A 26133-nucleotide genomic window follows, 5' to 3' on the forward strand; every position below is an offset into this window, starting at 1 on the left:
CCAGCAAAAGCAGCACAGTAAGGAGTGTTTTCTCTGCAGTGGATGGGAGCTGCCCATGGCAGCAATAATGCATTCAAACATTGAGCAGTCTTCTGGGAGACTGGGCAGAAGGCCTTAGTCCAACAGGTTTTCCAGCCTGACTCCCCTCAGCCTTTTCCAGGCAGCAGAGTGAAAACCCACTCAGACATTCTATTAAGGAAGCAGTATGGTGTAGCAACATGTGAATGATTGTAACAACACAGTAATCCATGTCACTTCAGCAATTAACAGCATTTGCCATAAGGAGAATTTAATACACAGGTCCAGACAAAACACATGAACAAAAAGCTGTTACAGATTCTTCTATAGGAGCAGCTCTGTCTGGCAGCTTCTGGTTTCCCAAGTAGTGCAGAGCAGAATTTGGCCTGTTTTGCCCAGTGTGTTAAATTTTAAGCTTCTCAAGTTAGAAGTAGGGCATTCAAGGACCTTGGTTAAGACATGTACCTCTAATAAGGACATAATGAGAAGAAGCATGCTTCTAGATTTTTCTGGTGATTCACTGAAAAATTCATAATACCAAAGCTGATTTGAAAGGGAGTTTCAGAGGACAACATTTCCATTTCTATGCTCTACAAAAAAGCCCTCAGAAAGTAACTAAAACATTATGATGCATAAAAAAATCAATGTAAATCACTGCTGTGTTGAACTGATTTCATCTCCATCTTTATCCTAGCTGTAAAATACTATGAAATACTTAAGTATAAGAGGAGATACAAAAGTTATATTTCAATCATATTAGAATCGCACCAAGTTTTTGTTATGTGGTGGTTTCTTAACTGGCACAGTTGGCAGTAAATTATGGAGCAACTACTAAGGAAATCTTTCCAAAGATGAAGGCAACAGCCACTGTGAGCTGAACCTTCCCTCTTCACTCAGCTTCACTTTTTCATCTCTACACCATAGAGATCACAACGCTTCTGACTTAAAATAGGAATTTGCTGACGTATTTCTGCAAGTTTCTTTAGATCTGCAGGGGAGAAGAAAAGAGTTAAGAGAACAGCAGCTAAAAAAGAAAGCTCCTGGCTTGCTCTGAGGTAAGACAGGGAAAATAGCACCTTTGATGGAGAATGGGGTGGTAGGGCACTGCAAGTGGGCAGCCAGGGCTGAAGGAAGCCTCAGCTTTCTCTATCCTAAGGTAGCACCTTCTTCCTAAGGAAGTGAACTAGGGGGGTACAGCTACAGAGAACTGTACACAGAACAGTACAGCCAAGTGCTGCTGGTTCTTTCTTTAACCTAGCAAAGGTGGACAAGGCAGAGGAATCCTGCATCATTTGTAGTTGCATGTGTAAGGCCACAGACTTCAAGAACTGTCTCTCCTTAGCATCATGACCTGTACTCAAGGAAAAAATACAGGGAAAAAACCAAAACAATTTCCCCCTTACCTATATCTGTGTATACAACTGTTTCCTCAGCCCCAGCTTTGGCTATGACTTCACCCCTGAAAAATTAAGCACATTTGTTCACAGGATTAACACACTGGTCTCAAGGCATCAGTCCAGTTGCTGCTGTTTGTACAAAAAGGAGTTCCTACCCTTGATGCCTACAGCTGTAACGACCGGGTTGTCCTAAAAATAACATCATCATCCATAACTCTGGCATGATAGAAATGGCTTCCAGGCTTTATATATGGCACTTTTTATATGTGATATATACATGCTCAACATAAGTGTCTTTCTAAGATCAAGAACTGTGGTAAAAGCGACTCAGAGAACCACTGCCTGTGAATATGCAAGATAACTCAAAGGGAAAGGAACAACCACACTGGCAAAGATGAACAGTTCCTCCTTTGAAGATCCTATTCACTTTCAGTAGTGTACTTATCCTCTGCATGAACTACTGAACATTATCATGTCTCCCCCAAGTGTTCTGTCACTGCTTTCATCACGAAAAGTTAAAAGCTCAAGACCTAGACAAAGTTCTTCTTACTGTGCAAACAATTGGAAGCAAACTATCTCAGTAGATTTATCTGAAAAAAAACAACTGCCTGAAGATTTGGTCACTTTTACCTCCTGTGCACCTGTGTGACTTCTGCTCAAGTCAGAATCTCTCTTCTCTAGCTGAAGACATTCTTCTTGTTCTTTCTTATTTCAAAGAAGCATTGTTCTTTGAGGAAATGAGATAGTTCTGTGTAAGCTGTTTAAGATGGTCTGCTTCTACACAAAGAATTACTATGTGCATAGCATATAATGGACTGAGAAGGTCAGCAGTTGCTAAATCCTAGTGCTAAGTAGCATCTTTACTACTATGTATGAATACATACTCAAACTAGTTCTAGTTTATTTCTTGTTTTTTTAGTTTGGCTGTTTTAAATTATGATCTTGAGAATGTAGGCTCAAGTCTTTCTTTACCAAGAATCTGCACTTCTAACAATAGATGGAAAAGTGAGACTGAAGTGTGACTGCCAACTAAAGTATTATTTTAACCAAAAAAGGCGTTGTTTTTAATTTTAATAAAACTGAAATTTAATAAATTTTAATAAAACTGAACTCACCATGGATTTACTACAGTACTGTGTCCCCAGGCAACATAGGATGCTTTTTCATCTCTAGCAGGAGATACAGTAGCTACATAGAGTTGATTATCAACAGCTCTGTATTCAAAGAAAAACGAAGGGAGAGAAAAAATGAGAAGAGTTGTTTTTTATAATACCATTTAATTAAGCAGAAGAGAAAGAATCCACTCTGAAGGACAAGCTATATATCCTCTAAATGACTAGCCCAAACTGTGAATGATACAAAGGTCAGAGAAAAAAGAGCCTGGAAAGAGAAGTCTCTAGCACTTGGCTCCAGAGTCAGTGCATTGAACACCATCACAGATTCATTCAGTATGTAGCAAAATTGATTGAGGCTGACCAAATTAATAAATAATACTGCATTCAGGAATCTCAGAGTCTATTTCTACCTGTAATTAGAGCACTTCCCAAATGGTTACTGGCTGTTCTCTCTAGAATTTGTCTGTGAAAGGTGCTAATAAAGCCATGGGAAAGGGTTGTTGAAAGGCATAACAGGGACACGCAAACAGGAGTAAAGGTTGAGAAATTTCCTGCTTTTCTCCTTACAGTAAAATAATTTTGGTGTTCTATGCAAGGCTTGAGGGATGTTACAGCTCCAATGGCAGAGTGGCCTTACAGCACCACTTCTGATGCACAAGTGTCATTTGGAACACATGGAAATTCAGTTCCATGCACCAGCTTCTCTAGAAAAGGAAGATAAGTTTTTACTGTGATCTTACCGTCCCCTTTGTAAGAGTTCCCAATGAGCTGGTCCTGTTGTCATGTTAAAAGCCCCCGGATATATCAGCAGCTGGCAACCTTTGTTAAGAGACAATTAGAACCCAAGCATCATTAAGGGGAAGATGGGTTACCTAGAGTGGCCCTTCACACTGAAACCCAAAGGGAGATTTCCTTCTATACTTCCCAGCCTCTGCCCAAAATGGAACCAGAGCCTGTCCATGTGTAACAGGTTACATCAGCCAAGAGCTGTTGTGGGGATAAATCCAACTCCATCACTGCACCACCACATGTGGATCAGTAAGTGGTGGTTACTTTACTCCCTGACAGAAGTCACTCATTTGAGTAAGAGTCTTGGCCACAGGATGCATTTTGTGTTACTGGTTAGGGATAAGAATGCCTGATCACGTGGATCAAGGAATGCCTAATCACAGGGATCACCCAGCACATCCCACCCAGCAACAGCCCTGCTAGGCCTGGCCTTAGGGCTGCCCATGCTCCCTTAGGTGACCCAGCCTCACCTTTCTGGCCGTAGATTTGAGCCATCTCAGCAAATCTCATATCATAGCAGATGCCCAAGCCCACTTTGCAGTATGCTGTTCTCAAAACACAAGGGACAGTCATATCACTAGCACAAGTACACAAAACAATCACAAGACTCCCTGTAGCCATCCTGCCAACTGTTATTTTTCATGGCTCACAGCAACAGGAGGAGCTGTATTTAAATGTGTGTCCAACAAGCACTGGCTGTAAGTGGGGGATATGCATGCTTCATGACCACAGAAAGACTGTGACAAGCAGTCTTATCTACCCTTTAAGAACAGCCATTTCCACAAAATTATGTCTTTGTGTAACATATTCCTCTCTCATTTAGCTACATTTTTTCAATTATTTTCTTTTCAATAAAAGAAAACACTTCCTGCTTTTCATGGAGTAAAAATACAGTTGTGTACTTTCTTAGAGCATGCACATTGAAAGGAAGAGAAAGTGACTGTGGCAGACAAGACTCTTTGGAGAACTCAGCAAACAGACTGTGTCAGTTTTTTAGTAATATGGGATGGGGAGGAGTAGCTGTTTTGCTTTTTTATCTGGTGTGGTTCATTCAAGAAGGCTGATTTAGTTAACGATCTCCATTATTATATGATCCTCACATGAAGCAACCAGCTACCAGTGTAGCTGTTACATACTTTCTTTTCTAGGCCATGTTTTGTAAGAACCATTTTCAAGCTGTAACTGCTATAAAAATACAGTCACTTCTCTCTAACAAATCAATGGGACCATTATTTAAGGGAAGTGGGGTGACATATGTTTCAACTCTTTTTACTCCTCTGTCCTTTTGCAACCACATTGCCTTTTTAAAAGTTTCAGAAGTGACCCAAACAGTTGAAGCAAACTTAAACTATATTTTCCATGGTTATCAAATGCCCAATCTGACAGTCTAAAAATCCACTGCTGGGAAAGAGGAGAGGGAAGAGAACTCCAGAGTGACTGTAGTGTTACTGTAGTAGAGCTTCTTAAAGAGAGGGCTTATCTTATACTCACGTGTGTCAAACATGGAGAAACTATTCCCTGGACTCAGTGTTTCAGACTCTTTGAACTGTATCTTCCCAGGAACATTAATGTCAAACAAATGGACCTGCAATTATACTATGATTAATAACAATTACTAATGATTTCTTAGCTTGGTATTTGAGCCTCTTTAGGCATGTGTTTTCTACTGTTATCTAGACTTCTCCTTTGTCAAGATCCAAAGTACACATTGCTTAAGATAGTTAGATCCCCCAAAAATGATTTAAAATATTTATTCTTTACAGAAATATATATATATCTAAAGTTGCAAATACATGCAGAACAGCTAGATGTCTTGACCCAATGATCTAACATTTGAGTCTCATTCCTGTAAAACTTCTCAAGAAAATACCTTCACCGAGACATAAAGTTCCCATGACTTCAGCTCTGCAGATGCCTCTGAGGGCCTGCAACAGCCTTTATTCCTCTCTTGCAATGGAAAGTGTTGTTCCTGACTGGAGCTTCCTAACAACAGCGCCGGTTTTATCTTATTATTCATTCATACTTAGCACAAGCCTGAACTCATTCTACTCCTGGGCTTGTAGACTGCTGTGCTGTGCTGGAAGGCAACACAGAACTGCACAAGGTGATCTAGTAAGTGATGCTAATGGAGAATCAGCAAACAGAATAAATTAATATCTGCACCACCTTATTTGTTCCAAGTAACCCTGCATTATCTTTTTGCTTATCCTTGAAAGAAATAAGTTGTTGCTCACACATGGAGCGATCCCTGTGTGCACAGTCCCATGAAAATAAAGAACAGTATTTATTATAACAGAAGGACTAAATCCATCAGGAGGCTGAGGGGAAATACTGATCCCACTCAAGTGGCACTGTGTTTTAGACTCAGGCCATAGTACAGAGATACCTGAGTTAGATCAGATTTTACTCTTTATCATGGTTTTCCCAGCATAAGGGGAAAGAAAATTACACCTTCTAGTATTTTGTCATCCGTATCCAGAACAAATTTATGACCACCTTTTGAAGTGGTGTTTACATGCCCCAAACAAAAGCTACATGAAATTTCATGGGTGATGGTACACATCTTTTTATTATTGCAAGATTCTACTAATTTTACATCACTTCTAAGTACAGATGAAATAGTTTGTGCAACACTGTTGAGAAAAGTTTTAATAACAATATTCTGCTATCTTACCTTCCTATGCTTTGCCAGCAGTGCACCATCAGGCCCAAAGACAGTACATGTATTATAAAGCTTTCCACCATCCTCTTCTGGAATGGATCCTTTGTAAAGGTGAGAACAGAGATATCCCTCACTGTATTATTTATGTAATTTTGATCCAATGCCAGTAATAGACATTGGCCATTTTTCCCCAGTGAGATGGTCACTAAGAGTAAACTACCTCCAATAAGATATATGCTGCACTCCTTTGCAACTTCTGACAGCTTTTGTGTTGATTCCCCAGGTATCTTCTCTGCATACTCCTTAAAGTATTGGGTTCCATAAGGAGAATTAAAGCATTCCTAGAATTAGATGAAAAAAAAAAAAAAAAAAAAAAGAGAGAGAGAAGCTAAAATCCAGTAACACCACTACAATGAGATGTACCTAACTTTTCAAACTCCTCTCTAATCACGTTCTCAAACAACCTTTGGATACGGAGTTTAGTTCATAGAAGCTCATTAAACAAACCAGAAAAGCCAAGGAAGGCCAGAAAGACTTGAACAATTGTTGAAAATACAACAGGTGTGTTTGTGGAGTGCATGCCAAACAGAACATGAGCTAAGACTATCATGCAAGCTGTAAGGCTACCACATTCACTGCTCTGGGCTTAGCAAGAACACAAGGGATGCTCACATCAGAATGAGGAGCTAAGGTCCACACCTCATTTGACAAGTTAAAAGCTCAACAGATCCTCTCAAAACTGTGAAATGCTCATGCTCATCCACAGTCCAAGAATTCTTAATTTTTAAAAGGACATTTGCAAAGGCATGCATTTCTCAAAATTACTTATTGTTTTGCTAAAACAATACTTTGAACACTATTTCCTCACAACTGAGCAGTGTCCTCCACCTTAGGCCCGAGTTAAAGATCTGCCATCCCTCAGAACCAGGCATGTAATCTTTACACAGTCAGATTAACACAGTAGTGTAGATGCCTAAGATAGGTGGGCTCGTGGGGTTTGAGATGCCCAAGACATGAGGAACTTTCCCTCTGCATTACACTTGCCAGCTCTGTGAGGATGTGAGACACTCCAACCAACACTTTTTTGTCCCCTGAAGGAGTACAGCTGGAGGCCACAGATAGGCTATCAAACTATGGCAGCAACTTCTCTTCTGTGAGAAAGGAACTCCCAGCCCCAACACCTCCATTGCTCCCTTTGCTCATCAGAAGCGACAAACATACCCCAACCCCAAAAAGAAAAACAAGAAAAAAAAATCAAGCTGTGAGCAGAACAATAAACATTCCTGCTCTATCTGCTCAACCAAACTTCTTAAAAACTGAGGCAGGTTCTACTGAACTGGAATAAATTAACCCAAGCTGGAAAAGTTTTTTTCCCCTATACAGGCACTAGGCCAGCAGGTACCAGCTAACCCACAGAACAATCTGTAGGTGGAAGAAGCAGGAAGGGAAGTCTCTGCAGGCTGTCAAAATGAGCTTCCCAGGCTCTTGAAATCTGTGCTGAACTTCTTAGAAGTGAAAGCAAAGCCAGCTGCCTCCATCTTCATACATCAGTGTGAGTTACTTTTCTTTATATAAAGTTACTAAAACAACAAACCCTCAAAGAAACAAAGCAGAGGGATGACAATATTTCATGCCCATGCCCTAGTGCCAACACAAAATGTATCCCCAAAAGTCTGTGAAATGCCTTGCCCATGTTTGACAACTTATATTCTAAAAGCATAAGTCATTGTTGGCCAAGTGAGTATCCCAGCTAAATAAGTCTGGAAAATTCAATGTTTGTACATGTGATGAAAACAGTAAATAATGGGTAATCTCTATACAGGAGGCTCAGGCAGAACACTGAATGGTTACATTTGCAACACTAGAACCATGTTAGTACAGAGGAGTTGGGAAGGTTGCTCAATGCTTCCCCCATGACAGCAGGAGAGAAAACATTCTGTATGTAAAACTGAGACCCAAAGTTCACCCAGAGACGAACTTTGCACCTGTGTGTCAGTTGTTGCAGGGTGCAGGAGAAACACAAATACCCCTATGAAGAGAGGAGAAACACTCAATGCTGCACTGGGAAGCCCACCTTGTTGCCAGCACAGCCACTGGGTGAAAATTCAGCAAGGTAACTGTGGCTGAAGTTCAAAAAGTAAGTCAGAAGTGACTGATCATTTTAAGTGGCTATTTATGTTTCCACACATGGAAGTCACAAGAAAAATGTGTCTTAATCATAATTTAGCCATAAATGACCTACTGGAAATATGTTTTAAGTCTATTTTGTTTCTCATATATCTGGAATGCTTGCAGCAAAGGAAGTTACTATGTACCATCTTTTACCTCCATGTCAACATACTTTAGCTGAAAACTGCCTTTTCCTACACTTCTTCAGCAAAGATGCAAACTACAGTGTCACTTACCTGAATTCAGAATATATCAATGATGGCATTGCCTAGGACTTAAACAAGCAAAAACTTTACCAGAATCTTATACTACAAAAAGGATCAACCTGTTTTTTGTTTCCTTTTACATCTCCCACCTCTTACTGTGCTGCCAGATACAACCCCAGGGATTTTTTAGTTTTTAGTTTTGTTTTGAAGCTTCATACAGCATCTAAGCTATCCAGGGAGGAAGAGGAATATATATTTCATTAATAACAGTAGAAAGAGGTTTTGAAGGGTTTGAAGCATAAGGGCTAAGTAGGCCATGATCTTTACTCACAGGTAGAGCCACAAGTTTTGCTCCTTTAGCAGATGCTTCTCTCACCAGTCCACAGGCTCGCTGGAGATTATCTGATTTAACAGCAGATACATGAAGCTGAATAAGAGCGAGGCGGAAGGCTGATGGCAGAAAAGAAAAAAATTATTCATCAGAATTCCCCCAGGAAACTCTTCCAAATTTGAATTCAGTAACTGGCATTGAAGAAAACAAATTTGTTAATATATAAAAATATGCACAAACCACTACCAACTTATTCTGCAGCATGTGACTCTGGAAACAGGGAGTCTTAAGACAGGGAGAGCCCTGAAGCCCAGGATTGCCAATGGGAGCCATGCACGGCCACCACCCTGCAAAGATCACAGAGTTCATGTGCCAGCAACACCCAGTCCGTGTTCTAGGAGAAGGAGCCATGCTACAGGAAGGGAGAGCACAGCCCCTCTTTCCCAGGCTGCTGTGCACTGTGGGAGTGCATCTCCTTGTCACCAGCACACCAAAGGACTGGATAATCCCAAAAGCACCAAATAAAGGAATTGTTTGCTTTTATCCCGCAATTCACACCTAATCTGGGAAATGGCTATAAAAACCAAGAAAGGTTAACATCTTTCCTGATAATTTCTTAGCAAACTGGTTTCTGGCCAAGTTGCAAGTGTAATCAACAGCTTCTAGTCCCACTAAGTAGGAAATACATTTGCAGGCTCTCCACGTTTTTTGCACACTTCTTGGACTTCTTACTCTTTATCTCTAAGTACTCCAGGTTGCAGGGAAACACACCCTGATCATGTAGAACTGTTTCCTTTAAAAGAAACACAAACCAACCAACCAACCAACCAACCAACCAACCCTCTCCGGCTTAATTTAAAAAATGTATCCCAGTTACATAGCACCTCTCCTGTCTGGAAAACTTCCCCATCATATAGTCAAAGATCACAAAAAAGAAAAAGACAAAGCTGAAAGCAACACAGTCCCGGTAGTCAGGGAAACTGGAAAAGCTGATTCAAGTGAAGATGAGAATGCATCAGAAGCAGTCAAGATAAATCTTTTTTCCTGGTTAATTCTCACTTCAGTAGCTAAGCAGCTGATTTCTAGAGGTTAGGCAAATTATTAACTGCTCCTTTTGCCATTCTTCATGTGAGAGACTTTTTCTGTTGGCTTTATTGAGCAAACAGAGTTTATCTGGTATTCTGAACAGATGTAACCATAGGTTCCAAATTCACCGAGATAATCATACTAGGGAATCTTCCAAAAATTTCCCACTATTTGTGGAATGTGTTTTAGTTCAGGCAAGTTGGCCACTTAAAGATTTACATTTCAGCATAAAAGTAAAAAAAAAAAAGAAAAGGCACTAGGAAAAAAACCCATAATGTTTAAAACACCAGCAAATATAATTAAAGTAATTAATATTATTTTCCCATAAATAAATATAATATAATATGCCTCAGTTTTGGAGTTTGATAAGGTGCAAAACTGAAGCTCAGCCACAACAAAACACATGTACTTGTGCCAGTTTCGTTTACAAACATTCAGATATGGAAGCAACAGAAATGTACAGAAATGTGCAGCAGTGCTGTAGAAAGAGACCTCTGCTCCCAGCCTTGACCAGCTGCCTCAAAAACTTATTTAAAAGCAATTCTCAGGATAAGCCTAAAGCAATGTAGGCCTCAACCAGCTAAAAGCGCATCGGAGTAAAACAATGGTTCACATTTGTATCACTGCAATACAAAACACGCCTGTTTTTTTGTTTTAAAACAGCGGACGCAAAGCACGCCCGGTTTGCTGGCATTTCTTGAGGAGCTGACCCCTGCAGGGCGAGCGCTGTATCCCGGTCTGCGCCCAGCGGAGCGCCAGGGCAGCTCCCTCTCCCCTGCACTGCTCCACAAGCTGTGCAAGCGCCCAGGGCCGATCCTGGCTCGGCCTTGCCGGGCCCGGAGACCCTAGGGAGGCGCGGGGAACCCGGGCGAGCGCCCCGCGGAGCCTCTGCCGGCGGGACCGCGGGAGGAGAGGGACGGGAGAGGCTCCCACTCACACGCCATGGCCGCGCCGGCCGCCCGCATTCCCGGCACCGCCCGGGCCGCGGGGGCTGCCGGGACTCGCAGCGCCGGCCCCGGGCCGGGGCTGCTCAGAACCGCCCTCAGACCGCCCTCACCCAGCCCGGCTGGTGCCGGGACCCGCGGGGCTGCTCAGAACCGCCCTCAGACCGCCCTCACCCAGCCCGGCTGGTACCGGGACCGGCGGGGCTGTTCAGAACCGCCCTCAGACCGCCCTTACCCAGCCCGGCTGGTGCCGGGACCCGCGGGGCTGCTCAGAACCGCCCTCAGACCGCCCTCACCCAGCCCGGCTGGTACCGGGACCCGCGGGGCTGTTCAGAACCGCCCTCAGACCGCCCTCACCCGGTCCGGCTGGTGCCGGGGCCCGCGGGACTGCTCAGAACCGCCCTCAAGCCGCCCTCACCCGGCCCGGCTGGTGCCGGGACCCGCATTCTGGGCGGCGAAGGGCAGGGCTGAGGCACCCCCTCCCTGCCTGGCCTGCGCGGGGGGCAGAGAGCGGGCAGAGCTCCCCCGGGCTCGTTCAGCGCTGGCCGCAACAGCGCGGCCCCCACAGCTCCGGCTGCGCCGAGAGCCTCTTTGCCCTGTCCTGCGCAACAACCCTGGTTGCCTTAGGTCCGTTTAGCGCTCATCCCCAGGGTCCTGTACCAGTTTACAGGTAACTCATTCACCTGGGACATCCCTGTCTTTCTTTATAAGAACAGCGTCTCTCAAGGTACGAACACACCACAGTGCTCCAGATGCGGAGCAGTGTCCAGTTCTGGGCTCCTCAGTACTAGAAAGACTAGGAGCTACTGGAGAGGGTGCAGTGGAGGCTACAAAGATGATTTGGGGTCTGGATTATCTCTTACGAGGAGAGACTGTGGGAGCTGGGCCTGTTTAGTCCAGAGAAGGGAAGACTGATAGGGGATCTCATAAGTGCATATAAACATCTCAAAGGCATTTGTCAAGAATGTGGTGCCAGACTCATTTCAGTGACAAGGAGCAATGGCCATAAACTAAACCACAAAGTTTCACCTCAATATGAGGAGGAACTTCCTTACATTGAGGGTGGCAGAGCACTGAACAGGCCCAGCAAAGCCTCTCCTCCTGGAGATACTCCAAACCCATTTGGACAAGTTTCTGTGTCACCTGCTCAAGGTGACCCTGCCTTGGCAGGGAACTTTGACTAAATGAGTTGCAGAGGTTCTGTCCAACACTGCCAGTTCTGTGAAACCAACACACTAATTAACATGCTGCTCTTCCTTGGCTTTAAACACCAAGTACTCACCTTTACTCAGCACAAAACATTGCTGTCTCACGTATTTTCCAGCCTTGGGCTTTTTAGAAGCATGTTTGTAGAATTGTATATTTCTGTTGATTAACAGTATTTCTCACACAAGATTATATCTGTAAGCTAAAAGCACATAATGGGAGAATGGGCAAAGATAAAATGGGTAATCCAGGGTGACCAATCTCTTACACACCTTCCCTTTCAGGAAAAACACAGGGAAATAAAGGATGGGAAGTGCACAACCACTGTAAAATACACAACCACTACTGCATGCAACAATTACCTTCCTTTAACCAGAGAACAGTCCCTTGGAGCAGTAAAGGGAACCCCTCAACCCAATTTAACCAAGCCAAAGGATGGCAGAAAAGAGTGTAGCAGCTCTTGACAGGCCTTCCTGCTTTTCATACATGTCCATAGTGGTAGGAAGAGCATACATGATATTTTAAATTTTTTTCCCCATACATCACACTTTGCAGGGCTCCAGGTACAACGAACAGCTGTCTCCCAATTTCTTCCCAAATAAGAATAAAAAAATTAAATAGTATCATCCCTTCAAGGTGCAAAGCACAAGCCAAAAATCCAGGGTCCCAGGGTCAGAGAGGTAAAACATATTTTTCAAGTGTCCAAACAAAAGTATCTGAAAGCACAAAGTACATATCCAGTAGAACAAGTTACATAGTACCACCCTTTCCTTCCCTAAAGGGAAACTTTTCACACATTCAGTAGACTACACCTATATTGAAAAAGCTTATTTGACAGTACCTGGAGTTTTGAAACTACAGCTGACATGTAGTTGGAAGGAACAGATACAATCACAGGTAAGACCCATATGTTAGGGCTAACAGAAAAAGACAATTTTAAAATTGCATCTCTGCAATCAACAGTATTTTTTGGTGGGTAATATATGTAAAGTTCTTTTCAAATTCTCATACAAAGCAGAATCTAAATGAACTTGTGAGACAAGTGAAGAGCCATCAGTGAGCACAGAAGCACCAACTCTCTCTATGATACAAAGGTAAGAGCTTTCATTTGGCAGGGAAGTTTACTCCAAGACTTTCTTTCCTACTCCAGACCTCACTTCTATCACTCCATCATAACAACTGCCACCTTATATTCAACAATATAGACAGTGGTGCATGCAGCATAAAATAAGAGCCAACACATCGCTAGCAAATAATTTAAAAAACCCCTTCAAGCTCAAAGGGATAGGAAGTAGCATGCCAACTTATTGGATTTTTCTTTTCAAAAAAATGTCACTGCAGTACTATAATTAGAATTTCTGCTTAGTAATAGACGATTTACAACAAAAATAGTAACTACAGGTATGTACACTATAGGGCAAAAGTGGCCCTTAAACTGTGGGTAGAGATAGACTAGCACCATTGAAATTATTCATAGTTTGGGCTGAGCTTTTTAAGATAAGAGGTCTGTTGATAACTTGTACATTGCCTTAAAATTTACAAATCACTAGCCTCGAAATAGCTTGCATTATATGTTTCTACAGAGAAGGGATTTAAGAACTGACTTCCTGCTGCATTACTTGCTGTAGATCTCACAGGTCTGCTGCATTTGCTGTCCTGACAGTGAAGCACACACATTAGCCACATTCCACATTTGATACTCATATACACCTGCTTAACAACTGAGTGTTATTTTCATTTTTCTGTCTCCTGACTAGGAGAAATAAGTTGTATCATTCTGTCAACATTTTCATAATAAAAATAGGATGCTGAGAAGTCTGGAATTTACGCAGAAACCTTTTCTGTAACTGATTATTTGCTAATTCACTTTGACCTTTCTGTGAATGCTCACCCAAATGTCCTTAATTAACCTAATTAACCTAAATTCTGAAATACTTACATTAAGAAGTCACTGGCAGTAGCTCCCTATGATCCATGATCAGCTTCTTCCACTCCAAAGATCAAATTCACTTCCATTTACAAAACACCTTTAGGAAAAACTTTTAATTGATTCAGAGAATTTACACAGTATGCAACTAAATGCCTTCTGACAGAACAAGTTATGTTCAAATTGTACTGGTTTATTTACAACTGTAGTTTATAAACAGTAGCACAAACATCTTTACATGAAAAAAATCTCATTGCTGAAGTAGGCACAGAGTCAGAGACTCCTGAGGATATTTTCAGAAGGGATTAGGAAGAGGAAAATGTAATACAACAGCTGCTGGGCAAAACTATAAATACATGAGCATTGGCCCAGGTGCAATTTCATGCAAATATTTTCAACAGTTCAAGTTCTATTGGTGTTTACTCAGATACTAAGAAGAAAAAAAAGTAATTAGTTCCAGAATTAAGGTGCCCTAGCTTGATTCCTAGTAAAATAACTTAGAATAAATGTTTTCTATAAAGGTCAGTTTAACTCATTTCACCTTCTGATGAAGTACCAAATCACAGGCTTTGATTCAAGTACTCAGAAGATTTCATGCAGCAAAGCTAATCCCCATTATCTTTCACAGTTTTTGGTGATTTCCCATCAGTCTAAAAAGATGCTCTGCCTTGTCCATAAGAACATTCCTGTACTGAGCTTTGAACAAGAGAGCCATTCTTGAACAAATGGAAAGCTTATGATGAACAATCATATAGCTGTTATCTCCCAAATATTTACTAATTTAGAAGTTGTTACTCAAAATAATATAAATGAATACTTGAATCAATGAAGGCAACCAGTTAAGAATACATTTATCACAGGTATACAGCACTGGAATTTCTTCCCTGGTTTTGTGTGCATTCATCTCCTTGCTGAACACACCTTTGGTCAGCACGTACTCATTTTTGTGCTGACCTGAAGGGTTTTAAACATCTAATTTAGATTTCCTAGATTTTTTTTTTCTGAGGAGCAAGGCAACTTGTTTTCAACAGTCATATGAAACATGCATTTCAGTGCATACACTGATCTTTACACGGGAAACAGCCTCAACTTATGAAATGTAAAATTTTGCATAATTAAAAAAAATCTCAACCCTGTAGTAATAACTACAGTTAATTAAGTATTTAAAAATAATTCTTACCATCAATTCCAGTCATTTAGCCTAGTAGCTGGTAAGATTTTAAAAAACCTTTAATTTTATAAATTTCTTGCATTTTTTCCATTTATCTGAAGCCCAAATTTGACTTAACAATTTTTAATGTGAAAACAGTGTTTTTAACATTTGTATCCGCTCTGCTCAAAACCCTAAATTTTTAATTAGTCTTTGATATTACCTGATAGGCAAAATCAAATTTCTAGACTGTAGGCAATGGAGAGATTTGGAAGGGATAATAATTTAAAAACCATTGTGTTTTCAATTGCTTCTCTGTATCTCACAGTCCTTCACTCCTGTAACACACTTAATGTGAACCCACCTGCACCTGCTCTTGCAAAAATGTAGATCACTCCCATTAAGGCTGCATTAAAATGAAACAAACTGACCTTTATAATAAACACTTCTCCAAAACAGAAAAAAAAAAATTAAAAAAACCCCAAACAAACAAAAATCCTGTTCAGAAATGGATAATAATTTACCCTATCTTAAGCCTGCTATTCAGGCACTCCCACCAGCAAACAGAAAAATTCTCATAAGTTAGTATTCAGTTGGGAAACAGTCAGCTTGTGTCCACATACAGTATCTTGGTTGCTTCTTCTTTATAAACTGGTATCTACAAAGTCTTTAGTTATTAACTCTCCAAGGCATCCAATACTTTCATGATCTGTTGTTTTATGGCTTTGGTAGCGTCACCTGCATTTGGAATCAAATACCTTAAAAAAAATTAGAAAAAGCCATCATTAATTCACTATAAAATTTTTGAAATTAAAATTATTTTCATTCTTCCTCTGTCTAGGAGGAAGGGAAGAGGGGAATATATTAAAGTTAAAAAAATACCAGGAATATAACATTTAATTCCTGATTGTATTATGAAACTTTCTCTTTGTGAACTTAGAACTGTTGAGGAGTACTTCACAGGCCTTATTGGAAAGAAGAATTGACAATGGGATAGGTCAGGCCATTCAAGATCTCTACAGATAGCGCTGTCTGACTGAAGCATAGCAGTCCTTGCTTGATTTTTGTGGTTTTCGTTTTTTAAATTTCTTTAGACAGCTCTAGATCAATCTGCTCCAGTCCACAAGGTGGTGAGTGATGAAGCAAAATTCAACAAGCAGTAAAGTTCTCTGCAAAATGTTAATTTATCTTTGTTGTCCTACTATAAGCCTAAGGAACCAGCAGGCACAGAATGTCCCTAGTTAGGTAGGGAATTCATCTCCCCTCTCTTGCGAAAACAGAACATCCACTCACACAGTTCTCTCCAAAGAAGAGGATGAGAAAACATCCAGTTGGTACCAGCAATCTTCTAAAAACAGTGCCAAGAAACATCAGGCTACACAAAGGGAAAAATGCCTGATACATCCAGCTCCATCACCTTCCACCTCTTAAGCATGCAACCAGTGAGCATGGCAACATGTAACTTCTAAGAATCAGGTTTCAGGGAATCAGAGTTTTGAGTTTAAGCTTCTGGACTTTTTGCACAATGCACAGAGAATATAACTCAGATGTCAAGGGGAAAAAAAAAAAAAAAAAGATTCCACAGAAGAATGACCATATTTATAAATCCCACTCTTCGCAAATCCATATTTTTGCTGCAGAGAACTGTCCACCTCATTTTTATTTAAGACCTATAACAAAAAGAAAACACTTGCACACATCCCATTCCCAAGAACTGTAGTTACAGTTCCTCTCTTCTGGGTCAAATACTCACTCATCATTTTGCTGGCAAATCTTTTTCCTAGATAATATCTGAATTATGTATTCCTAAATAAAAACTATTACTTTTGAACTCAATTCTGTGAATTACAGCATAACCCTGACTTCCAGTGTAGAGCATCCTTGGCATCATTACCACACACCTCTGCTACTGAGATGGCTTACCTTTCAACTGCCAGAATTTCTATGCCTGAAGTATTGCTATTTCCATACTTAAAGGTGATCAATTCTGGGTGTTTCTTCTTGGATGTGATTTTGACTACAGAGTTGAGTGCTTGTCGAGACTGTATGTAAGCCAGTCCCTTTCGTGATGGAATCTCCCTCAAACAGTACATATGAGTTGCTGTTACTAGGAGATGACTTCAAGGAAAAGAAAAAATACAAATTAGTTTTGTTAACGAATTCAATATCAGCTATTTAGAAAGTTAAATTCAATGTCTAAACTACATGGAGAGAGATAGATAATACCGCTTCCAAATCTAAGAAACAGATTTAATACTTTCATAATATCTAATTAAGAAAGCTCTACAAAATACTTCAGATTTTCCTTCAGTGCTGTAGCATGGCCATTTCTGAAAACAAGCAAAATTGCCCCAGCATTACTGGTGCACAAAGCATGGCAAGTACCTCCAGTCCCTCTCTCCCCTTCAATTTTTCTTACTATCTTGTCCTCCAAAGCAAAACTTCACACCAGGTTTTATACATAATTACCATTCTATAACACTACGAATACAATGTTGGGGGTTGAGTATTCTTGTCTTTTCTTTCCTTGTTACTCGTGGAATTTTTCTCCATTGACTTGCTAAGAGGCTGGGTGCTTGAGACATCGGGGAGGGGGAACTCTTCTGGTTTTTGGGAGTTTCTGAGAGATTAGAAGCAGATAAAGGATGGGAGCTGTTCCAGCTTAGTGTTTTTTTCAGAGTCCTGCAGAGGACTGACTGCCCCAGGGCTTTGTGAAGCAAAACCTCTCCTCCATCCTTCCTATCTCCGCCGAGAAGGCTGTCATGGGGTCCATGGTTCTGTTTGCTATTAATTCCATAGTTTTTGTTTTGTTTGCCTTGTTATATATACTAGTAAAAAACTGTTATTCCTATCCTCGTATCTCTGTCTGAGAGCCCCTTAATCTCAAAATTATAATAATGTGGAGGGAGGAGTTTAGATTATCCATTCCATAGGAGGGTCCTGCCTTCCCTAGCAAACACCTATCTTTCAAATGAAGACATACCAGAATGCAAATACAGTAACACTTTGCTCTAGCTTGCTTCAAACTTTCATTTCCTGGTTTTTTAAAAAGGATAAGTTAAGTGACCAATACTTTTTTTCAGAATATATATCAGGATGGATGTTTTCATTGAATTTAGGATTAATTTCAGTACCTGGGAAACATATGTCCATTTTCTTTTACTTCATTACATGGAAAATTATACTTCACATCAGGTTTATTAATCCACGTTTGGATGTTGACAACCTCTTTTCGATCATCATCAGACATTGAGGAACTATCAATTTCATCTGTTTTGAATGGAGAGGGTAAAAACGTTTAAAAAAAAAAAAAGAGGAAGTATTTTCACACCCATCAGTCAACTTTTCAATTCACTTAAACCCACTATAGATACACTGGTTCAAAGCAAGGTCTACCTAACCATACAGAATTATTGAGAGAGAAGAAAGAAAAAGGCATATCTGATATTTCTCTCTCAACAGACAAGTATTTTTAGGTCAAGGGGTACCTTAGGCTGGTCTGATTTGTTCATTCAGTAAAGTTTAATAGATTTCTTTTACATGGACTTGTCCAGACTTTCCTTGAAACCACATAAACCCTTTGCATTTGAATCATCAATATCCTTTGGCAAGGAGTACCAAAACCAAGCCAATTACCGTCCAGAAAAGTCTCTTCTTGTGGCTTCTAGTTTCTTTTACAAGAAGAAATGAACACCTGTTGAACCCTTTCAAGGCCAGGCAGTATTTTTGTGGATCACTTTTCCTCCATCAAAATGCCTCTTTTACATAACTAAACTTCTAACATTCAGCTGTGCCTTTTGTGCAAGTAATCATCACCCTTCTTACTCCTCTCTGAACCTTCTTCTGTTCAAACATTATTTCTAACATCAAGGGCAGAAGACACACAATATTTAATGTGTCGGATTTCTGAGCATTTGATTTGCTTTTCTAACTGCTGATGACTGCTTACTTCTAAACCCACTGCTGCTGGATACAGCCAAATCATTCTACCACCACTGGATCTGAAACTAGAAGTGGTTGTGGTTTTTTTAGTGTCTTTCTTGCATTAAATTCATACTGAATTTCATGTGCCATTTTACTACCCAGTCATTCAGATTAGCAAAAGACTCAGTCTGTCCTTACTACCTCAAATAACCTTGGATCACTAGCAAAAACTGTTGTCTTTGGCTTCACACCCTTTTTTAAGGACATTTAAGAACATATTCCTATCCCAAATTTTCAGCACAGACCTCTGGGAAACACCCAAAACTCTTGCACGTGTTATGACTTAGTTGCAAAACATTGCTTTTATGTCTAAAGATGGTGATTATGTTTATAGTAATTTTGGTGCTACATTAGAAGAATTTAAGCAACCTAGTTATCTGACACCATCAACTATATTAACTCCATACAAATCCCTCCCAGAAATAACTCAGGACAGCACCTTAAAAGCCTTTTTCAAAGCCAGTTTCCTATACTTTGTTAAACCATTTACTTCAATGTAATTCAGAGTTTGAAAACGTTGGAAAATTTGGAAAACACTTCGGAAAATGTTTTCACTGAAAAATACATTATGGAGTCGAAGCAAATGGAATAATAATCCACCCTCATGTCACAGAATCACAGAATGGCTGAGGATAGAAGGGCACTCTGGAAGTCACCTGGTCCAGCCTCCCTGCTCAAGCAGATCCTCCCAGAGCAGGCTGCAATAATTACAGATGACTGCAATCATTTACTACAGAAAAACCCCAAACACTAAAATATTTATACAGGAACAGGTTCACTTTTTGCATTCTTCTGTATCAAGATTATATATATTACTTCACATCTTAGCTTTGCTTACTCAAATTGCTCTGCTTACTTACCAAGTATAATAGTGCTTTTAAAAGCAAATATTAAATAGAACTTAGCAAACAACCATTACTGAAAACGTGTTCTAGACAATCTGTCTTGGAGGAACTGGTTTTCTGAAACTACAGAGACTTTGCCAAACACTATTATGGATGCTCAAAGGACTGTGCAAACCTAATTACATGGCATTTGGAGAAAAATCTTGTTAGCATTAAAGCTTCCACCTGATAATTCCACTTTGATCCTTCAAAATTTCTACTGCAAATGATGATCAACTGATTGCAATCCATGTTATTTAAACCTGTGACTCTCATTAATCTTCCTGAATTGTTCCTTTTGCATGTCAAAGATTCTCAGACTAGTTACTTGTTCCTCCCATGGAAGACAAATGTGCCTTTTGGCCACAGAAGAGTTATTTGTGAGATGATAACTGGGAGTGGGCTAAAACTAATAGAGCAGAACTAGGGCAGCAGTAGGTCTGCACCATTTTGATGTTAGAACTGCTTTCAAAATAAATTCCAGACAATACTTTATGAAATGTGTGGTGCTCCAGTTTTGCCTGTAGTTTTCCAACTAGATAAAAAATTTAAATAAAAATTGTATGCTTTTTTCCTATAGCAAGCTGCATGCATTTCAAGAGATTAATCACTTATTAATAGATTCAGTTCTGAAAAGCAAAGTCTGAAACACTGGAGAAATGTGCACACATTAGCCATTTAAAGTCTAGCTCCAACTGTATTTCAGGAGTTCAGATCATTACAATAACTGACAATACTAGACATCTAAACTGAGATATATCAGCCAAACTAGGTCTTTTACATTTTGCTTATTGCTAAAGGCATAATTTCCAGGTTACACATACATGACCAGTGCAGAAAAAGATCTTTACTACAGAAATAACAAGAGAAGACAAAAGATCCACTATATATGCTCATTTCAATTTCTTCCAGTTGGCTGTTCGGTGCCTACCACAAATTATTTTTTATTTAATCTGCTACTATGTATTTGAAGGGGGCTGGCCCTAGGCATTATCATAACACACATGAACAACAATAATAAACAAGTATCATATTGCAAGACAAAGATGTAAGAGATTTAGTCCAACCTAATAATTTTGTCTAAGTAAGGTATTATAGGTAAGAGGAAAAATCTTCTACTGTACCAGTATCATATTCTTCTTCATCTCCGATGCTGAATACTGGCTTCACACCACGGTAGGGTTTTCCTACTCTGTCACTGCTGCTGACATGCCTGTTGGCAATGAAAAGGGCAGGAGAGGGCAGGGGACAGGAGAAGAAAAGTAACTTTGAAACTGACTGAGTTCCACAGTAACATATTAGCAAAATGTAAGCACAGCTGTGCAACAGAGAAGGACACGAGAATTTCATGAAGCTGCCTGCAAGGAAGACGCGAGTGACCCATCAAGCAACTTGGTTAGTGAAAGCACATAGTCCAGTCGCTTTGTGAGGCTGACTGCTGTAACAGAGAAAGTGGAAAGAAATGCTGGTTTGTTTTAAAAAAAACCCAGCTTCTGCTCACCTTCTCAAATGCCAACATGCTAAGTTTGTAGCATGAAACTAAAACATATCTGGAGGGCAATTTCACAAGGATGCCAAATTCAGATGAAGCAAAAAACAAATACTATTGACTAACATGTCTGGCTGTTAATTTTTATGGTTAATTCCTTAAAAGATAAAATGCCTTAAAAACTACACAGTGCGGTTATTACTAACCACCTACTCTAGTCTAAATGCTGATTTTCTGTTCATTACTTCCAGTTTGGGTCAAATCTTGAAATATTTGCTCAAACAATTCCTACTGCTACAACCCCAGCACCATTTTGATATTAAGGTCAAAAATCACATTTAAATTGTTTCTACACATCGTATCAATCAAATGACACAAACACACATAACTGAATCTTAATGTGTGACAGTAAGATTGCAAATCCTGAGATATTTTAAAGCTCCAGCTCAGAATGGTGTGATTACATGATCACAGCTGAATTAAAAGCTCTTGCTCTCAACTGTTGAGAACACCTGAAATATATGAGAAAACCCTGAAAGTTCAGAAAGCAACAATACCAGCAATTTTTGAAAAAACCAAACAGTTCATAATTTCAGCCTTTAGAACTGGCAAAGCTTAGCAGTTTTAAAAAACTCAAAACCAAAAAGCCTGCCTGTACTTCTCCTCAGTTCAATAACCTCCTTCCCCATACTGTGCACTTATGTTTCCTACCAACTCTAAGCCTTGATTCCTGTTTTAAATACATTCACAAACTCCAGTTTAAATGCTACTGTAGAACCAAGCTGGACAGGGAATAGGTTTAGTAACAGGTAAATTAATGCTACTACTTAGGGATACCTGAAAGTAGAATTGAAAGTTAGAAAAGAAAACATTTTCTATGGGTGAAATTTACTAATATTAAAAAAAAACAAGGAAAAGTTAAAAAACAAACAAACAGAAATGTGGTCTACAATGGCACAAAAATAAACATATAATAACATGCTCATTAGTGTTTAAGACAATAAGCATCAATGACACTGACAACTGAAGAGGGCAGTGCTTTCATATGGAGGCTTTTGTAAATATGTTTTAGTAATACATAACCAATTGAGTAAGAAGCAGCACATTTAAATAATGTCAAATTGAATTATACGGAGAGGATCTAAGAGCAGATCTCACTGGTGTTTATCAACTGAAGTTAGTCAGGACAAGAGAGTAAACAAGAGAGTAAAAAGCTACTTTATAAAAGCCTGGTAGCATCTTAAATTAGAAACTGATTCCCTTTAACTTGTTTACATGGAAGGCCACAATTACATGGTTACAAATTTAATGCAATGTCCTTTGGTGGCAAACCTGCCAAATGAAGAGATAAACACAAAGTAGATCTAATTCAATGGATACAGAAAAAATGCCATTCTAGGTTTTTAAGAACTGTAATTTTAAGAAAATACTCTAGGTTATACAGTGTGAGCTAATTTATTATTGCATCTACCCAATGAAAGATGTGCAATAGGAGTGAAAGGAATAAGCAAAATAATCAAAATAAAATCTCAGTATATAAAACTTCCTGGTTACAAATACAGATTGTAATATCTGAGTTATTAAAGAGTCACCATACATTTAATTTTCTTACCATATTCTAGAAACAGATCAACAAAATGCGGGGTACAATCCCCATGATCTTTAGTATTTCTACATTAACAAAACATACTATATGCTATTGAACCATCGCCATTGTTCTTCTTTGTTCTTCTACTGATTTTGCTCATACAAACAACACCTTTCTGTGATGCTTTTGGGTGAATCCCAGCTCAAATTATGTGCAAACTACTTAAAAGAAAAACTAGTCCTAAATCCTTGAAAACCCACTTTTAAGATTTTCAGTAATTCATCCAGCATTAATCTTCATGCACTTCAGTGTAAGAAGGTCAAAAGCTACAGAGCTCTTAAAGTATAACCAAAATTCCAAAGTAATTATGCATGAGCTGCTCTTCAATTATCACAAGTAATTTTATAAAACCTCAATTCACGATTTTTATTTCTGAAATAATTATAAGACACTGTATGTGAGGCAAATGTGAAGGGCCTCCACATTTACAATAAATGCAGTAGTTATGTGAACGAGGTAGAACTGCAAAGCATATTTACTTATCATTTTTCTTTTCCCAGTAATAAGCATGTCTGTTTCTTTCAGAATGTTCCATCACCATGTGATAATTATAATAACTTTAGACTTCCAGACAGAATTTCCACATGGTTTCCCTGTCATATCTAGGTTCTGATGATGTTTTATGAAAAGTTTACTTTTCATACTTATAGTCTCTCTTGTTAAAACCTTAAGCCATAATTTGTACAGCAATTGCTCTTGGTTTCTTCTACGAGTACAGGTTACTAATAAAACGTATGTAGGAAATGACAGGTCAAAAAAATTCCATAAAAAGCAATAGTAAGGAAGAGAACAGAAATAACAAAGCAGAAACTAAGAGAAGAAAGCACTGCCAATACATTCTTTTTCTTCCTTTAGTCTCTTGACCATTGCTTGTAAAAAGCAATAGTTTTAATATATTCCAAAAAATTAAATTAATATCAAAATATGCAAGCAATCTTGTCAGTGTAACCAATGCTTACAAACATTGTGATGCCATGCTAAATACAAGAAAGGTGGTTTTAGTCAGACTGCTGAATTATCAAGCTTACCGCTCCAGGCTTGCTCTGTCTGGCCAGGAAATATTGAAAGGTATTCTATAGTACATTGGGGTAGAGGACAGAACAAAAGAATTAAAAAAAGGTAAAGAAAAACCCTAGAGAAATAGCTGAAATTCTCTATATTGGCAATGTATCTTCTTCAAGGAGGATGCTTGTAAATAAAAACAAGGCTTCATGAAAGCTGGTAAAGAAATACATGAGGTAAAAATATTTGCAAAAAATCTACTAAATGATGCATTACCTATGCTACCTATGGCTCACGTGTAAGAATTACTTGATTTACCAGAATGGCTTGGGTTGGAAGGGACCCTGAAGCCCATTTTGCTCCAGACCCTGCACAGGGACACCTCACACCAGACCACATTGCTTGAAGTCCCATCCAGCCTGACCTTGAGCATTGCCAGGGATGGGGCATCCACAGCTTCCCTGGGCACCCTGTGCCAGTGCCTCACCACCCTCACTGTAAACAATTTCTTCCTAATATCTGATCTAAATCTCACCTCTTTCAGTTTAATTCTTCACACAGCAAAAGCTACTATCAAACATTATTTAGAATTTTTTGCCTCTGGTTGTGAATCAAAAGTAAAAACAGCAATTTAGAAAAACATTTTCCAACACAAAAAGAAGGAATGATCTGAGGTACCAGACTATTAAAAGCTACTCTTCATTTAGCATGTATTTTAAATCCTGCCATCAAACAAGCGCTAGGTCTCTGAGATTCCTGAACACCAGTGTCTTGGTATTCAACATACATCTTCAAAGCCTGGAATTTAAAGTACTACAAGAGGCATTTCATTTAAAGCTCTGACAGATGAAAGCTGTTATTCTTGTATTTAAAGTAAGTATTTGGAATTATGACTTCCAAATTTTAAAGTATTCTTCAATCTACTTGCACATTCTCATTCTTTGCTGTACCTGAAGATACAAAAACCAAACAAGGGTGAATTCTGAGTTTGAAAAGCAGCTTTACATAACAACTTGAAAAAAATCAAGATCTTCAGAAAGAGGTAAACTCAATTTGGCAAGATGCAGCAGTGAAAAAAACCAAAACAGAACAAAACTAAACAATGAAAAAAAAACTATCCATAATCCCACTGTCATTAATCTATTCTATTAGAGTCAGGATGGGGAGGAAGCGAAATACAAGTGAAATATTTGTTCACTTTTAGACTGAACACAAAATTGACACATTTTAAGAAGTGAAATTCAATGACAAATTCCAGATAATCACTCAAGGCAACATTGACCCATACTGGCCTTGCAATACTAAGGAGCACAGTAGGCTCCTTGAATCATGATGAAATTGTGAGGAAGAGGGTAGAAAATTAAAAAACTGAATATGGAAGACAACTTTTTCCTAATTAGCCCAGTTTTCACACTTACAAAACAGCCACATGAAATAGGAAGTCACTTCTCCCAGCTAATGCACAGTGAGATATAAATGACGCACCTGTCCACTGGAGTAGATGTATTTTCAATAAAACTGATAACTTTCTCTTTCACATTCACAGATTTAGTCTTCAAAGCAACCGTCATTTTATTCACTAGGGACTTCACTCCTTTGCCATCACCTGAACCATTAGGAGAATCACCCTGTAAAAGTAACTCCTCTCAGGATTAATCACATAAAAGTATGTTATTTCATCTCAATGAGTTTGTTAAAAAGGAAACAGACTACAAAACAGCAATTTGCATTTACTTTTTGGTACTCAGTAGAGCCTTAAGTACACAACTAAGTATTGCTTTGGAGTTCTATAAAATAACAGCAATGATATGTGACTGAGGAGAATATCATCTTATAAAGCAAGCTTAATAAACTATATTACTGAGCACTCTGCTATGGACATCTAGACAAAGGAATCCTATTAGTGATACATTGCATCTAAATGAAAAGCTAAATTCTACACATAAGAGGTCAGCTGTAGAAAAGATACAATTTTGAGTTTTGCCATGAAATTGTATGCCACTTTATAGTAACTCATTCCCAGAGTGAGTAAGAGTCAGGGAAAGAGTTGTCTTATTACATGTATTCTGCTGGAGAACGACTACAGCAAGTTCTTACCTACAAACTCTTCCCCTCAAGGAGATAAA

General features: G+C 39.2%; 2 protein-coding genes across 2 annotated transcripts in view; both read right to left on the minus strand.

Moving 5' to 3' along the window:
- Positions 1–251: 251 nt before the first annotated feature.
- Positions 252–10811, minus strand: NIT2 (nitrilase family member 2). Its single transcript, XM_056483814.1, has 10 exons — positions 10711–10811; positions 8688–8806; positions 6202–6322; positions 5994–6082; positions 4811–4904; positions 3790–3864; positions 3271–3349; positions 2531–2629; positions 1422–1477; positions 252–1006 (listed from the first exon to the last, which is right to left on the minus strand). The coding sequence occupies exons 1-10, from the start codon at positions 10736–10738 to the stop codon at positions 918–920; spliced, it is 849 nt and encodes a 282-aa protein (XP_056339789.1). The 5' UTR covers positions 10739–10811; the 3' UTR covers positions 252–917.
- A 3211-nt stretch (positions 10812–14022) lies between these two features.
- Positions 14023–26133, minus strand: part of TBC1D23 (TBC1 domain family member 23) — a 32331-nt gene continuing 20220 nt past the window's right edge. The window contains 6 exon segments of the mRNA XM_056483714.1: positions 14023–15758; positions 16924–17118; positions 18135–18270; positions 20993–21081; positions 24034–24078; positions 25493–25635. Of these exon segments, the coding sequence (XP_056339689.1) occupies positions 15677–15758; positions 16924–17118; positions 18135–18270; positions 20993–21081; positions 24034–24078; positions 25493–25635 (690 nt within the window). The 3' untranslated portion in view covers positions 14023–15676.

The sequence above is a fragment of the Oenanthe melanoleuca genome, chromosome 1, assembly GCF_029582105.1.
Source record: "Oenanthe melanoleuca isolate GR-GAL-2019-014 chromosome 1, OMel1.0, whole genome shotgun sequence".
Taxonomy (NCBI): Eukaryota; Metazoa; Chordata; class Aves; order Passeriformes; family Muscicapidae; genus Oenanthe; species Oenanthe melanoleuca.

What these genes read in the sequence shown, in the direction of transcription:
- NIT2 (XM_056483814.1), bottom strand. Translation starts at nt 10,738, where the DNA reads ATGCGGGCGGCCGGCGCGGCCATGGCGT. An exon ending in GGCCGGCGCGGCCATGGCGT is followed by an intron (nt 8,807 to 10,710) that starts GTGAGTGGGAGC and finishes TTCTGCCATCAG; the next exon opens with CCTTCCGCCTCGCTCTTATT. An exon ending in TTTCTCCATGTTTGACACAC is followed by an intron (nt 3,865 to 4,810) that starts GTGAGTATAAGA and finishes TTTTGAGAACAG; the next exon opens with CATACTGCAAAGTGGGCTTG.